Source organism: Bos mutus, chromosome 18, assembly GCF_027580195.1.
Source record: "Bos mutus isolate GX-2022 chromosome 18, NWIPB_WYAK_1.1, whole genome shotgun sequence".
Lineage (NCBI taxonomy): Eukaryota > Metazoa > Chordata > Mammalia > Artiodactyla > Bovidae > Bos > Bos mutus.
The window spans coordinates 5,182,149-5,193,573 of NC_091634.1; the positions used below are offsets into that span (position 1 = coordinate 5,182,149).

The 11,425-nt window shown below is 45.3% G+C and overlaps 1 protein-coding gene across 2 annotated transcripts; it reads right to left on the bottom strand.

Moving 5' to 3' along the window:
* Positions 1 to 304: 304 nt before the first annotated feature.
* On the bottom strand, positions 305 to 11,049 carry FCAR (Fc alpha receptor). Of its 2 annotated transcripts, XM_005906251.3 has the most exons (5): positions 10,885 to 11,049; positions 9,982 to 10,017; positions 5,641 to 5,925; positions 3,536 to 3,823; positions 305 to 759 (listed from the first exon to the last, which is right to left on the bottom strand). In XM_005906251.3, exons 1-5 carry the CDS (start codon positions 10,916 to 10,918, stop codon positions 530 to 532), a joined length of 873 nt encoding a protein of 290 aa, XP_005906313.2. In that variant the 5' UTR covers positions 10,919 to 11,049; the 3' UTR covers positions 305 to 529. The 2 variants fall into 2 exon arrangements, with proteins under 2 accessions (XP_005906313.2, XP_014337109.2); XM_014481623.2 differs by lacking the exon at positions 9,982 to 10,017 and having other exon boundaries at positions 10,885 to 11,042.
* Positions 11,050 to 11,425: the final 376 nt, after the last annotated feature.

The window sequence follows — 11,425 nt, forward strand, 5'->3', positions numbered from 1 at the left end:
ACTGAATTAGAATTGATTAAATTCAAATTCACAGGGTTACAGTGTGTGTGTGTGTGTGTGTGCCAAGTCGTGTCTGAGTTTTTGCGACCCCACAGACTGCAGCCCTCCAGGCTCCTCTGTCCTTGGGATTTCCTGGGCAAGAATCCTGGGATGGGTTTCCATGCCTTCCTCCAGGAGATCTTCCTGACCCAGGGGTGGAACCTGGGTCTCCTGCATTGGCAGGTGGATTGCTTACCCACCGAGCCACGTGGGAAGCCCAAAAGTCTATAGAGGGAGGATGAAAAACAGCAAGGAGAACTGAGAATACTTTTCATTATTTTTTATCACAGGAAATGAGTTCAGCCAAGATGATACTGAGAATGTTCTCAACTATGTCTAGAAAGGTGGAATACAAATATATCAGATGCATATAAGAAAATACCATTTGATTGGTTTGAAAGGGGATCCAAGCTTCTTCATACCTCCGTCTCCCTTGTGCTCTCCAAGCAGCTGCATAGGACTCCGCAGATGCTGGCTCTTTTAAGAAGCATCAGCTCCAGGAGTCTCCCTGGTGGTCCTTAGGAGTTAGTCCAAAGGTCCATTCTGTCTGACTTTTCTGCCAACTCCAGCTCAGGTCAGGCAGATCTTGCTGGTCTTCCTGGTGTGGAAGCTGAGGGCCCAGTCGATTTTCAGCCAGGATGGCCAAGAGGGCTAGGAGGACCAGCCCCGCCACGCCCATCCGAACCCAGTTCTCTGTCGTGTGATCTTGGCTAGTGGTATCTAGAGATGTCATTAGAAGGAAATGAATGATCGCTGGTCATATTTCATTCCCTCCCGACCAAGAGCCCCAGGAAGGGAGCTCATTTCCCTAGTTTGTGGGTTCGCTGGGACCCCCTCCTCAGGCAATGCATGCATTCGTGAGCGCCATACTTCATCTCAGGCTCCCCTGATGGCTCAGTGGGTAAAGAATCCACCTGCAATGCAGGAGACACAGGAGATGCGGGGTTGATCCCTGGGTCAGGAAGATCTCTGGAGAAGGAAATGGCAACCCACTCTAGTATTCTTGCCTGGAAAACCCCATGAACAGAGGAGCCTGGTGGGCTATAGTTCATGGGTTGCAAAGAGTTGGACACGACTAAGCACGCAGGCACCACATGGCACTGCTAAGCTGGTTACCACTGTTTGTAAGTCTCTATACATCACTTTAAACCTGAGTCCAAAGCTGGTATCTTGTACCAGCTGAGTCCCCAGAGGTATCTTGTAAATGGGGGAGGAGGTGGTTATGAGGATGTTCTGTTTGCTCGTCATCCCCTCCCCACGTGGCAGTTTCACTGAATATTTAATCATATCCTTGAAACATCTTCATAGATCCAGAGCCCCAAACTCTCTCCTCTACATAGTCTCACCCCACGGAACCATATGTGTTCCTTTCTCATACAATGATTGGTATCTGGGAAGCAAGTAGGAAAAAAAAGTTTAGACAAACCTAGGGAAAATTTGGGACTTTCCTGGCAGTCCAGAGATTATGACTGAGCACTTCCACTGCAGCAGACATGGGTTCAATCCTGGTCAGGGAACTAGGATCTCTGAATGCCATGTGGTGTGATAAAAACACAAAAACCTTAGGGAAGCTAACTGTGACCTTGGTTCACTGGTGTGTGGCCTTTCACTAGTTATTTCTATTCATTGTACCCTTAAAAAATTTATCCACTTGTTTTATGGACCTCATGGGCTCAAGGATATAATAAAATATTGTGAAATTACAATGCTCAGAAATCCTAGTAACTCTCTTCTGTTAAAACATAGAAATCAGTTCCAAGTGGATTTGGGCAAATGGATTCTTTACCATCTGAGCCACCAGGGAAGCCCAAGAATACTGGAGTGGGTAGCCTACCACTTCTCCAGGGGATCTTCCTGACCCAGGAATCAAACTGGGGTCTCCTGCATTGCAGGTGGATTATTTTTTTTTTAATATAAATTTATTTATTTTAATTGGAGGCTAATTACTTTACAATATTGTACTGGTTTTGCCATACATCAACATGTGCAGGTAGATTCTTTATCAACTGAGCTACCAGGGAATCCCTGGAATTCACAGTGAATTCCTAATTGCAAAGTGCAAAATATTTCAAGTCTGGAAACATAATATAAGAAAGGATCATCCTGACATTGGGATAGGAGGTGATTTCTAAAACAAGATACAGTGACTGTCTACATTAAAGGAAAACGCTAATAAATTCAGCCCTCCTCCACAGGTGCCCAGTTGACCCTGTATCATTAGTTGAAAAGACCGTTTGGCCACAGGAGCTTATAAGGCTATGACTTCTACATTCACTTAGCTTGTAGAATGACTGGACAAGACAAATGTGAGAGACAAATGTGGTCATCCCACTCAGTCACTAGCAGTTGATTTCCTCTGCTATAACTCATGTTTGCTCCCTCTGGGCAGAGTGATGCATGCAAACAATATAAAAATGAAGCTGTTTTTGAATTTTTTTGTTACACCTCAATGTGGCTTATGGGATCTTAGTTCCCCAACCTGGGATGAAACCCAGGTCCACAGTAATGAAAGCCTTGAGTCTTTATATATATATACACACAAATTTATTTATTTATTTATTTATTTTTGGCTATGTTGGGTCTTCCTTGCTGCTTGGGCTTTTTCTTGTTGGGGTGAGTGGGGGCTACTCTCTAGCTATGGTTCTCGGGCTTCTCATTATGGTGGCTTCTCTCATTGTGGAGCACAGGCTCAGTAATTCTGGCACAGGCTCTTTGTTGCTTCGAGGCATGTGGGATCTTCCCAGATCAGGGATGAAACCCATATCTCCTGTATTGCTAGGCAGATATTTTACCACTGAGCCAGCAGGGAAGAGTCCCTCCCCTTTTTTTCTTAAATATTTGCTTATTTATTTGGCTGTACTGGGTCTATAGTTGTAGCATGTGAGATCTTCAGTTGCAGCACATGGAATCTAGTTCCCTGATCAGGAATTGAACCCAGGGCCCCTGCATTGGGAGCTCGGAGTCTTAGCCACCAGACTACCAGGGAGGTCCCAAAGCCCCGAGTCTTAATCCCTGGAGCGCCAGTGAGTTTCCCTAAATGAAGCTCTTGATAGAGTTTTTTAGAGTCTTCCTGATGAGTGATTAAGTTACCAGTCATCCTCTCTGAGTGGCTTCTATATTAGAGGTTAATGTCAGGATTCCCCATTACGACTAAGCATGTGATGAAAGAAAGTGAGTTCATCATAGGTTGTGTCTGGTATCTGCTGACTCAACGACACCCCTAAAGATGATTCTGAATGCGGGCCTCTCCTTTCTTAACAGGCCATGTATCTTTAAGGACACTGGAGAGCTCGGGGACACGCTGTGAAAGTCACATGTCACATAGGTGAGAAGGTCTTCTCTGTTGTCCTCTGAGCCACGAGTCTCTCCTGCCCCGTTCTTCTTTCTCAGTGCCTCTGTTCTCCTACCTGATGCCAAGGCCCTGGACAGCTAGCTAGAGCCTCGAGGAGGAGGACAGAAGTCTCTGGCAGTGGGGGGTGGGGTGGGTTGCCCTTACCTGTGACCACCAGCTCCAGGGCATTGCTGGGGGCTGACCATACATAGGGGTGGCCACTGTGCCAGCCATAGCACCTGTAGACTCCTGAGAAGCTGAGGTTCACAGGACCCAGAGTGAAGTCCCCCTGGAGTCTCGCATCTCGGTGCCGTGACAGGGTGGCCCCTCCCGGCCTGCTCAGTGAAAATCTGTCAAACGATATGTATGCTGAACTGCACTGGAAGGAAATATTCTCCCCTGGCGTCGCCACGTGGCCCCCATCGGTGGAGAGAAAGGGTTTGTCATACAAGCCTGGAAGAGAAGAGAGTGAATTGTTGGCAAGATTTCTGTCTTTCCCTGTTTCCCCGCCACTCATTTTGGGTCCATGGTAAGAGAAGAGCAGAAGCTCATGTTTTCCTGATGCAAAGGAACGGGAGGTGGTAACATTCCATTTCACCACTACATGTGCATGTGCTCAGTCGTGTCCAACTCTTTGTGACCCTAAGGACTGTAGCCCCCCAGGCTCCTTTGTCCATGGGACTATCCAGGCAACAACACCAGAGTGGATTGCCATGCCTTCCTCCAGGGGTTTTCCCCGACCCAGGGATCAAACCCTCATCTCCTGGGTCTCCTGCATTGCAGGCAGATTCTTTACCACTGAGCCATCTGGGGAGCCCCCTGCAGGACCTGTCCTCTGTCCCAAATTCTTGTAGATGGAGCTGAGTGAACAAGCAGATGAGCAGCTATCTTCCAGGGACAGTGATATAGTCTCTAAAGCCAGACGGGCCACATGGTTCTGTTCCCAGTTCCAACCTGTGGGTTTCCTCCCTAGACCGCTGAGCAATTCTGAGACACCAGCTGGGTGTCCCACACGTCACCTCAATTCTGACACTTTCTACCTGGCAGTAACGTCAGATCCTGCGGTTTGGGGCTCTGGGTTAACAGCTCAGTCCTAGAAGTCCCTCCCACTTCAGAGCCCATCAGGAGTCCAGGCTGTCACCTGTGCTTCTGACTGGCAATAAGTCGGAAGTTGTTGGGTCGCAGTTCCTGTGTTCAATTCATTTGTTAGACTGGCAGACAGAACTCAGGGAGCCAGCTTGCTTACTAGATTACTGGCTTATGAAAGCATGTGTCAGGAACAGCCAGAGGGGAGAACTGGAAGAGTACAGGACTTTATTTCCTAGGTAAGACTGATTGATTATTTCATCATTGGCCATTGGTGATGGATTCAACCTCCTGCCTCTCTGCCTACCCCGGAGGTCAGGTAGGGGTAGGGCAGGGCTGAGTATTCTAACCCACCTATTACTTGGTTGGTTCTCCTGAAAACCAGCTCATATCCTTAGGTGCTTTCCGAAAGTCACCTTATTTACATAAAATCAGGTGTGGTTGAAAGGGATTTCTTATGAAAATGAAGATATTTTAATTGTTCACTGCTTAGGGAATCCCAGGAGCTTTCTCTGGTGGCTCTGATAGTAAGAAATCCATCTGCCAATGAAGGAGACCAGGGTTCGATCCCTGGGTTGGGAAGATCCCCTGGAGGAGGAAATGGCAACCCACTCCAGTACTCTTGGTTGGGAAAACCCATGGACAAAGGAACCCAGCGATTATGCTGAAGATCTATCATCTTCTGAGATGCTAGTATATGTGTTGCTCAGACAAACAGAGAAAGTAACTGCAAAAAATACACTGAAAAATTCTTCACTCAAAATTTCTCGATGCATCATTTTTGAAAATTCTACAGTAATAAACTTGCATTTATAATATGCACAAGGTTAGAACAAAAACCTAGTGGAGCAAAATGTAAATGATAATGTCAATCATAAGTTGTGGAGTGAATTCTTGATAAATTCTAACCTCTAACAACTTTGCACCAGTGATGTTAATTGTATCATTCTCTAAAAATGTGTTGACACATCTGCAGTCAATAACGTTTGGGTAACAAAAGACCTATTAATAAGCCTTTGATCAACAATGTTAAGAATAGGGGAAACTGGGTGCAAGGTATATGGGCACTGTCTGTTGCATCACCTTAATTTCCCTGGAAATTTGAGACTGTTCTAAAAATAACATTTCTGAAAAACTAAGAAAGGAAAAAGACTGGAGGGTCGGAGACCTGCACACAGCCTCACCTGTCACCACAAGCTCCAGGGCTTCACTAGGTGCTGACCAGCGATGTTCTCTCCCGTATCGGCACTGATAGCGCCCTGCGGTGTTTGTATCCATGTGGTTAATGATGAACTCCGCCACCTCCTGAAATCCCAACTTCTTCTCCACCTGTTTGTAGGTGAGGTTTTCCAGGATCTCCAGTTGGTACAGGTAAGACTCAAGGGTTCCCTGGCACAAGATCTTCACTGACCCATTCCAGGGAATCACAGAACTGGGCGTAGCAGATATGATAGGAATGGGAAAGTTCTCTAAAAGGAAACAGGGCCCATACTCAGTTGGCCTGCCATGCAGAAACCATACTTTTTTCTTTTTCTGTGGGGGGAAGAACTAAATGAAGGGTGTGACAGACTTATAGCTCCTTCCTTAAAATTTTTTGGGGGTAATTTCTAATTGTGGCAAAAATGAAATGTGTTATATAAAGATTAAATTTATCATTTAAACCATTTCTAAGTACACAGCTAAGTGGCCTTAATTACACTCACTATATGTGTGTGTATATCTATGTATCTATCTAGATAGACAGATACAGGTATAGGTATGCTGCTGCTGCTGCTAAGTCGCTTCAGTCGTGTCCGACTCTGTGCGACCCCATAGACGGCAGCCCACCAGGCTCCCCTGTCCCTGGGATTCTCAAGGCAAGAACACTGGAGTGGGTTGCCATTTCCTTCTCCAATGCATAAGAGTGAAAAGTGAAAGTGAAGTCGCTCAGTTGTGTCCAACTCTCAGCGACCCCATGGACTATAGCCCACCAGGCTCCTCCATCCATGGGATTTTCCAGGCAAGAGTACTGGAGTGGGGTGCCATTGCCTTCTCCAGTATAGGTATAGATATGGATAGGTAGATGTGGAGTATTTTTTTTTAAGTCTTTATTGAATTTTTTACAATATGGCTTCTGTTTTATGTTTTGGTTTTTTGGTCACAAGGCATGTGGGATCTTAACTCCCAGACCAGGGATCCAACTTGTATCCCTTGCATTGGAAAGTGAAGTCTTAACCACCGGGCCATGGGGGAAGGCCCTATACTCACCATATTGTGCATCTATTTCCAAGACTTTCTCGGGATTCCAAACAAAACCCCTATAACCACTAAGCAATAACTCTTCACTCTCTCTTTTCTTAGGCCCTTGTCATTTCTAATTGACTTTCTGTCTCTATGAATTTTCCTATTCTAGGTACCTTGTATCAGTGGAATAACACAGTATTTGCTTTTCTGTGTCTGGAAATTTTTTTAAATTAGTGCAATGTCATCAAGATTCATCCATGTTGTAGCATGTATCAGAATACGTTTCCTTTTTATGGCTGAATAATATTCCGCTGTACATATAGACTACATTTTGCTTATACATTCATGTCAATGGACATTTGAGTTTTTTTCCACCTTCTGGCTATTGTGAATAAAGTTGCTATGAACATGGAGGTACAAATATCTTGTTAGAATCTCTTGTTTCGGTTTCTCTTGTTACATGTATAGGAGTGGAATTGCTGGATTGGGCATTTAGGTTATTGAGGAACTGAAAGATTTTTTGATGAATAAAATTCCTTCCTTTATATATATATGCATATATATATTTATTTATCAAGGTTAGATTTATATAACATAAACTTAACCATGTTGAAAGTATACAATTCAGTGGAATTTAGTACATTCACAATCTTGTGCAATCATCATCTCTGTCTATTCCATTTTCATTGCCCTCAAAGCAGACCCCATACACATTAATTCTACCCTCTTCCCTGATGGCTCAGACAGTAAAGAATCTGCCTGTAGTATGGGAGACCTGGGTTCAGTCCCTGGGTCAGGAAGATCCCCTGGAGAAGGAAATGGCAACCCACTCCAGTATTCTTGCCTGAGAAATCCCACGGGCAGAGGAGCCTGGTGGGCTACAGTCCATGGGGTCACAAATAGTCAGACACGACTGAGCAACTAAGAGTGCTGGAGAGTGCCCGCTAGTCTGCCAGGCGGTTTGCTTGGTGTTTTGTTGCCATGGTAACCCTTATCCACATGCAATTCTGCTTTTCACCCTAATGTGAGGGTGCTGAAGCTTGGAGTAACCATGCCAGTTGCTCAAGACCACAAACTGAAGAGTGCTCCAACCTGGTTTGGAAACTAAGACTATCTTACCCCAGATTCTCTGCTCTTTCCTCACCATATAGGGAAAGCTGTCTTCTAAAGCAGTTAGAGAAGCCAAACAAGTAAATAACTTTTTAAAAGAAGGTAATAAATCAAGGGATCAAATTGCCAACATACGCTGGATCATCGAAAAAGCAAGAGAGTTCCAGAAAAACATCTATTTCTGCTTTATTGACTATGCCAAAGCCTTTAACTGTGTGGATCACAATAAACTGTGGAAAATTCTGAAAGAGATGGGCATACCAGACCACCTGACCTGCCTCTTGAGAAACCTGTATGCAGGTCAGGAAGCAATAGTTAGAACTGGACATGGAACAACAGACTGGTTCCAAATAGGAAAAGGAGTTCGTCAAGGCTGTATATTGTCACCCTGCTTATTTAACTTATATACAGAGTACATCATGAGAAATGCTGGGCTGGAAGAAGCACAAGCTGGAATCAAGATTGCTGGGAGAAATATCAATAACCTCAGTTATGCAGATGACACCATCCTTATGGCAGAAAGTGAAGAAGAACTAAAGAGCCTCTTGATGAAAGTGAAAGTGGAGAGTGAAAAAGTTGGCTTAAAGCTCAACATTCAGAAAACGAAGATCATGGCATCTGGTCCCATCACTTCATGGCAAATAGAGGGTGAAACAGTGGAAACAGTGGCTGACTATATATTTTTGAGAGCCAAAATCACTTCTGATGGTGACTGAAACCTGAAATTAAAAGACGCTTCCTCCTTGGAAGGAAAGTTATGACCAACCTAGACAGCATATTAAAAAGCAGAGATATTACTTTGCCAACCAACGTCCATCTAGTCAAGGTTATGGTTTTTCCAGTGGTCATGAATGGATGTGAGAGTTGGACTGTGAAGAAAGCTGAGCACTGAAGAATTGATGCTTTTGAACTGTGGTGCTGGAGAAGACTCTTGAGAGTCCCTTGGACTGCAAGGAGATCCAACCAGTCCATTCTAAAGGAGATTAGTCCTGGGTGTTCATTAGGGGGACTGATGTTGAAGCTGAAACTCTAATACTTTGGCCACCTGATGCGAAGAGCTGACTCATTTGCAAAGACCCTGATGCTGGGAAAGATTGAGGGCAGGAGGAGAAGGGGACGACAGAGGATGAGATGGCTGGATGGCATCACTGACTCAGTGGATGTGGGTTTGGGTGGACTCCGGTAGTTGGTGATGGACAGGGAGGCCTGGCATGCTGCCATTCATGGGGTCGAAAAGAGTCAGACACGACTGAGCGACTGAATTGAACTGAACTGAACTGAACTGAATGAATCAAGGAAAGTGGAGACTGGGTCCTACACAGACTTCAGAGACTTTTTTTCCTCGTGTTCACCACCATCATCATCAGAGGTATCTCTAGTGCTGAACCACCTGAGAAGCCCATCACAGGTAAAACACTTACCATGTACATAATTCACATGCCTTATCTCCATTAATCCCCCAAATTGTATCACATGATCCCATCCTCCCATGATCCAATCTGCTTTCATTGTTATTTTTATTTCTCTTTTGAAAGTGAAAGTATTAGCCTCTCAGTCACATTGGACTCTTTGCAACCCCATGGACTGTAGCCCACCAGTCTCCTCTATCCATGGGATTTTCCAGTCAAGAATACTGGAGTGGAAAGCCAGTATTCTGGAAGGATAGCCATTTCCTTCTCCAGGGGATCTTCCCGACCCAAGGGTCCAACCCAAGTCTCCTGTATTGCGGGCAGATTCTTTACCATCTAAGTCACCTTTATAGACAAAGAAATTGGTTCTGAGAATTGAAGCCACTTACATAAAGTTCTCTAAGGCAGTGTCCCTTTAAGTGAAGAAATGTGGATGGACTGCGGAGAATTAAGATTGTGAGAACATTTTTGATGTAGGAAGAATGTTGGGCAATGGAAGGTGGTTCCTGACTTCCTCATCCCTGCCATTGTGAACATTCAGTAAAACACGCATCTTGGATGGACAGTCAGCCTACCGGAGGCAAAGGCTAAATCCTGGTCTGAGCATGAATTTGCGGGATCCAAAGATTCCAAAGTGAGGTAGAAGTTGTGCAAAAGGAACGCAGCAGAGACAGTGATCAACAGAACAGGAAATACATTGGAATCCCTTTGAGCTTCAGACTTTTCTATCCCAGAGTTGCCGTGAGGATGCAAGGGGATTGGAGGAGACTTAGAAACACTTACCATCCTGTGCCTGAATCTTCTGGCCAAGACAGAGCACTGGAAGAAAGACATTCATGAAAACTCCACCCATTAATTTCCAACCTTTATTATAAATTACTCAACAGAAATACTCTCACTGGAAAACACCCTGATGTTGGGAAAGATTGAGGGCAAGAGGAGAAGGGGGAAACAGAGTATGAGATGGTTGGATGACATCACTGACTCAATGGACATGAGTTTGAGCAAGCTCTGGGAGATAACGAAGGACAGGGAAGCCTGGCATGCTGCAGTCCATGGGTTCAAAGAGTCAGACACGACTGAGCGACTGAACAACAACAACAACATAAAGACATACAGGTACCATTTGTTCTCTTCAACAGCAAAAAAGGCTCATCTCTTAGTTTTATCTTCCAGATTCCAGCCCCTAAGGCTCTCATCTGCAGGAACTCTGGAACCATTGTGGACTGCCAGACAGCATGGCATGGGCTGAACAAACCCGGCAAGGCCAACTTGACAACTGAGCCAGCATGGGCTTACAAGCCAGCATGGGCTTGGGCAGACACATATCTGGGCAAAGACCATCTCTCCACTCAGGAGAGCAGAGTCTTCTTGGCAGTCACTGAAATCACTAAGTTCTTATGTTAAGAGAAAGTGAAAATGTTAGTCGCTCAGTAATATCCGACTCTTTGCCACCCTATGGACTGTAGCCCACCAGGCTCCTGTGTCTATGCAATTCTCCAGGAAAGAATACTGGAGTGGGTTGCCATTCCCTTCTCCAGGGGAACTCCCCAACCCAAGGATTGAACCCAGGTCTCCTGCACTGCAGGCAGATTGTTTACTGTCTGAGTCACCAGTTAAGAGAGACCTTGACTATTTTGGATTCCCCCATCTTCCCCTCTAACCCACCTGCATTTGGGGACTCACCGAGACAGAAGAGGGTGATGTCTCTGGGGGCCATGGTTCTGCACGGCCAGCCTCAGCCCACGTAGCCTCTTGACAGTGAACATCAACAGATGACAGAGTCTCATGAGACGGTGAGACCCACAGGAAGTATGAACTCAGAGGTCCTCGTCAGAGAATTTCTACATTTATTGCCCCAGAGGAATGGTTCCTTCCCGAAGAACTTCATTCTGGGGGGGCCCTGAGATAGAGTCTAAGAGGAGATCAACCTTCCTGTTTATGTTTCAGATGAGAAGTGAGCATTTTCTTCCACCAGTGTTGAATGGGGCTCAAATCCTCCTTCAGACAAGATCCCACATCCCAGGGGAAGGGCTGGGGACAGAAAATTATTAGATGTGTGCCATACAGACAGAGCTTTTCCTTCATTGATCCATCAGTCCAAAGCCATGTGGCTTTGATGGCTATGGATCCACATAACCTCCATGGAATTCATGGACCAAATATATCCATTTGGTCTTGATCAGGCAGGCAGTGTACTCTTATGTTGGGAATTATCTCAATGGTG

Bases quoted from the DNA above. Each gene is read 5' to 3' on its own strand.
- FCAR (XM_005906251.3), bottom strand. From the start codon at position 10,918: ATGGCCCCCAGAGACATCACCCTCTTCTGTCTCG. The intron at 5,926-9,981 runs GTAAGTGTTTCT...GTTTCCTTTTAG, and splicing joins GAAGATTCAGGCACAGGATG to AGAACTTTCCCATTCCTATC. The intron at 3,824-5,640 runs GTGAGGCTGTGT...CTTCTCTTCCAG, and splicing joins CCTGGAGCTTGTGGTGACAG to GCTTGTATGACAAACCCTTT.